Raw genomic sequence first — 4643 nt, forward strand, 5'->3', positions numbered from 1 at the left:
GTCTAGCCTGAGCAGCGGCGGCGGCTGCGATTGAATATCAGTCCACCAAATGGCATGAAGATACTCTAACAGCAGTCCCTTTTTCTACAGATCGACGGCACTGAGCAGTGTTTGGAGTCACCGTTGGAAAGAGAACGTGGCCACCGGCCTCTTGTTGGCTCTGGTTGCTGAATTCTGCTACTTATTACTTTGGAATAAGAAGAACAACAATATTCAGGTTGAAGAGGTTGAAGAGTTTGACAAGGATGTACTTTCTTAGTGTTGTTGTTGCATCCGAAGAAGAAAGAAACAACAAGGGTAATAATGTTAAAGTTGATTTGGATTTAGATTTGGAGAACAAATTAGGATTGGAATAAAAAAAGATGGAAGTTGAGGATAAAAGTTGGAGGAAGACACTAGGTGCTTGGGTCTTGAGGGAATGGTGACTGGCGGTGGCAGAGGAAGACGAAGGATGAGGGTTGTGAAATTTGGAATTTGGGGAAGAAGATAGAAGGGGTAATTTGAGAATTTTATTAAAAAGTCAACGAAAAATAACGGTTTAGGTACTATTATCACACGGAATTCATCTTTCATGGATACAACGTTAATTTTCTTGTTTGTCAGCATTCACAAAATTTATGAGTACAAATAATAATTTTTCCATTAAAAAAGACTAAAACTCCAAACATTAAAGAAGACTAAAACTCCAAACAACCTTGGAGCATCAAATCACGTCCACACTTTCTTTCCAATATATATTCCATTTCATCCCTCTCTCGGTGTCATAGGCTTAATACTCCCAACTTCAAATGTCTCCCTCAATTAACAAAACCAAAAGTAATTCACGAGTATTAAAACTTCAAATCCTAAAAATGCTATCATCAAACACACTGAGATGTCTTTTATGTGCACTGCTTCTCTGTTTACTTTCGGTCATTGTATTCACTATCACCACCAAAAACTTCAGCAATAACTGTATCATTCATAGCTTACCAAACACAAACACACTTCAATTTACAGAGTATAAAGACGATGAAAACGATGAAATGGAAAAAGAGATGCTTCGAGTGGCTTCACGCGCCAACCAAAACTCTTCATCTACTAATTCTAAAAAATTAGCTTTCATGTTCCTCACAACATCAACCCTTCCATTTGCACCTTTATGGGAATCATTCTTTAACAACGCCCCAAAAACACACTTCACCATTTACGTCCACGTGGATCCCAGTCATCCCACCATGTTCAAGTGGAAGCCACCCTACTCGAGTGTTTTTCATGATCGCCTGATCTTTTCCAAACATACTGCTAGACACTCTCCCGCACTCGCCGCAGCAGCGCGTAGGTTACTTGCGAGTGCCCTTGTGGATGATCGTGACAACTACATGTTCATACTTCTCTCAGGTTCATGCATTCCTCTACACTCTTTTCACTTCACATACCACGCGCTTGCAAACTCAAACAAAAGCTTCATCGAGATAGCTCCACAAGGTTTAGCCTCGTTTTACCGATGGTCGACGCATAGGCCACATGTGATGCTTCCGGAGGTAAGGTACGAGGACTTTCGAGCTGGGTCCCAATTTTGGTCATTGACACGTAAGCATGCAATGCTGGTCGTGGCGGATACGAAGATTTGGTCAAAATTCAAACTCCCATGCTTGCATTTGTTGATGTGTTTCCCAGAAGAGAATTACTTTCCTACCCTTATGAATATGTTGGACAGAGAAGGGTGCGTGCATGCCACGCTCACCCACGTGGATTGGACTAGGAGTATGGATGGACACCCTCGAGTATATGAGAAGAATGAGGTTGGGCCTCAGTTGATTTGGGCCTTGAGGAAAGATAGGCCCAAGTATGGTGACCAAGATGATGGCACGCGTCGGGATCCATTTTTGTTTGCAAGGAAATTTTCTCCAGACGCGTTACAAACTTTGATGGCTATAGCAGATCGCGTTATCTTTAAAGATTAGTTAAGAATTAAGATTACAAAGGGTGAAACACACCTTTTTTATCATTTTATTTTTTACATCTAATATTTATAATTTTTTTTTTACATTATCTATTACATTTGAAAAGTTCTTATTTTATATCTAATATCTTCAAAAATTTATAATTCTATAATGTTTCATTAACATTAGAAGTAGAATTAAAAATTTTGTAGACCTTAATTGTAATATTAAAATTTTTCAAACGTTGACGATAAACTTTCAAATTTTAAATATTAAACTTTTAATAGTTATGAATTTAGTTTTATTCATTAATAGCATATCACATTTAATCTTTTAAATAAGAAAAATAGTTACTTTTATTAATCTCATTGAATGTATTTATTAATTTTTTATACTGTTGTTATATAAAATTAACTTCAAATATTAGAGATATAAATTATATTTAATTACTCTATTGGTCCTATAGTTTTGCGAAATTTTTAATTGGGTCCTTATACTTTTTTTTTCTTTTAATTGAGTCCTTGCACCAATTTTTTTTTTTAATTAGGTTCCTATATATTTTTTTTTATTTGGGTCCATGCACCAATTTTTTTTAGTTAGATTCCTATACAATTAAACCAATTACTATAAAAAAAATCTAATTAAAAAAAAATATTAATGCAAAGACCCAATTAATAAAAAAAAGTGTAAAGACTTACTTAAAAATTTTACAAAACTAGGACCAATACAGTAATTAAACCTTTTAATAATCATATTCAATCAAGTCGTGTTATGAGTAAGAAACGTATGCGCTCTATTACGTACTTGATTAATGATTATTCTAGTATAGCATATTTAATTATTTTGGTAACTAATTATTTAGTTAGAAAAATTTGTGAAATATATTCAAATATACTATTTTTAGTGTATATGAAAATATTTTTGTTATTACAACTTTTGAAAATTTATCTTTAAAAGATTAACTTTAATATTTTTAAAAAATTAAAATTTTACCAAATTAAGCCAAAAATTATTCAAATAAAATTTAAGGCTACATTGTTAGATCGGGAGTATAAATCTTTAAATATACTATATAAAACAATCACATTCAAAATAAATTTGATTAAATAACACTATAAAATGTTTATACATTATCAATAAGTTAAAATTAAATTCAATATTTTGGTGAAGGAGAGAATAGAAATTAAAGGTGTATGTGTTTGGAATATAATGAAATTCTGTTTCATTTTATTCTAAAATCAAATTCATTGTTTTTTTTTTTTTTAATCAAAGATTGGAGACTCCAATCCGCAACCTCTTAATAGAGTATGGAGAGATTATGCCATTTAAGCTATTACTCATTGGCAAAATCGAATTCATTATTAAATGGATAAACAATAGAAATTGAATCGGTATTTAGAAATGTTATGTGATCAAGTATTTTTAATAATCAAATTCAACCAAGTGTTTTACGAGTAAGGAACGTATGCGCTCTATTACATACATGATTATTCTGTTACTATAGTAGATTTGATTGTTTTGGTAACTAATTATTTAATTAAAAAAATATTATATATAAATATATTATTACTGATATTTTAAAATATTAAATAAATTAGTCTTTAAAAAAAATAAATGATAAATTATTCTTTTATGTTTTTTAAATTTAGGCAATTATCCCTCAACTTCATATCCTAGCCCAAAACATAAGTCAGGTCCAAAGTAGAGAAAGTCCATAAGACAGTTATCGAGTAACCCACCTCCTAAGAGATCGGACAGAATGCTACAAAGTGATAACTCCTCTCTGGAGGAGTTATAACTAACCCCAAATATCTCTCACCCATTTCTAGAAGGGAAATTTCAACACTTTAAGATAAAGGGACGGTTATCCACCATCAGAAGTGGAACTACTTTAACGGTGGTTATTGACACATTACTTATAAATACACTGACACTTCTCAGGTATCTTTAAGTTCCAATATTCTAAACCTGCTTAACCCCTTGCTGACTTAGACATCAGAGTGTCTTGCAGGTACCACCCCCACCTATTCTAACACTTACGTACAACTTGGACGGCGGCTCCCAGACACGAATAAGTCAGAGACCACCATCCTTCCACGTTTGGGCCTTCACTTCAGAGCCCAATTATCCGGTTTCAGGTAACCCTCGAAACACATAGTATGTTTCAAAAAAATTAAGACTAAGTTATCATCTTTTTTTGCCAGTATTAGCTGCAAATTAAATAAAGTGTGGCAAATCTAAAAATTTTTTGTATATATTTTTTTCACAGAAAAAACTAATGCTAAATAACCCATCAGCATTAGCCACAAATGCATTTTTGCCACGGTAAAATGTGTTAGAAACAAAAATTACCTTGTGTATCATTTTATTTTGTCACGGAATAAAATGTGCACACAAATGTGCAAAATTTGTGGTTACAAAAAGTGTCTATGGGTCTTAAAACCATAGCTAATACAATTAAAAATATGCCATTGAGACTTAGTTCATATGGTAATCCATATGCCTCTTACTAACAAAGAAAAATAAAAACGCATCGTTCTCTTTAGCCACGAATGCTCACTTGTGGGAAAAAAAGCATTGTTGCGGCGGTTATTTTAGAATTTAACTACTTGGATTTAGGTATTTTCTTGAAGAAGAAAATGTCCAAAGCCTTTATAATTCTGACATTAATTTATCCATTATACATATCACATATGTGACTGGCCTTAATCAAGACAT

At 32.7% G+C, this 4643-nt stretch overlaps 1 protein-coding gene across 1 annotated transcript; it reads left to right on the forward strand.

Annotated features, from left to right (window-relative positions):
* Positions 1026-1946, forward strand: LOC107612477. Its single transcript, XM_016314166.2, has one exon. The coding sequence runs from the start codon at positions 1026-1028 to the stop codon at positions 1944-1946; it is 921 nt and encodes a 306-aa protein (XP_016169652.2).

This window comes from Arachis ipaensis, chromosome B08, assembly GCF_000816755.2.
Source record: "Arachis ipaensis cultivar K30076 chromosome B08, Araip1.1, whole genome shotgun sequence".
Taxonomy (NCBI): Eukaryota; Viridiplantae; Streptophyta; class Magnoliopsida; order Fabales; family Fabaceae; genus Arachis; species Arachis ipaensis.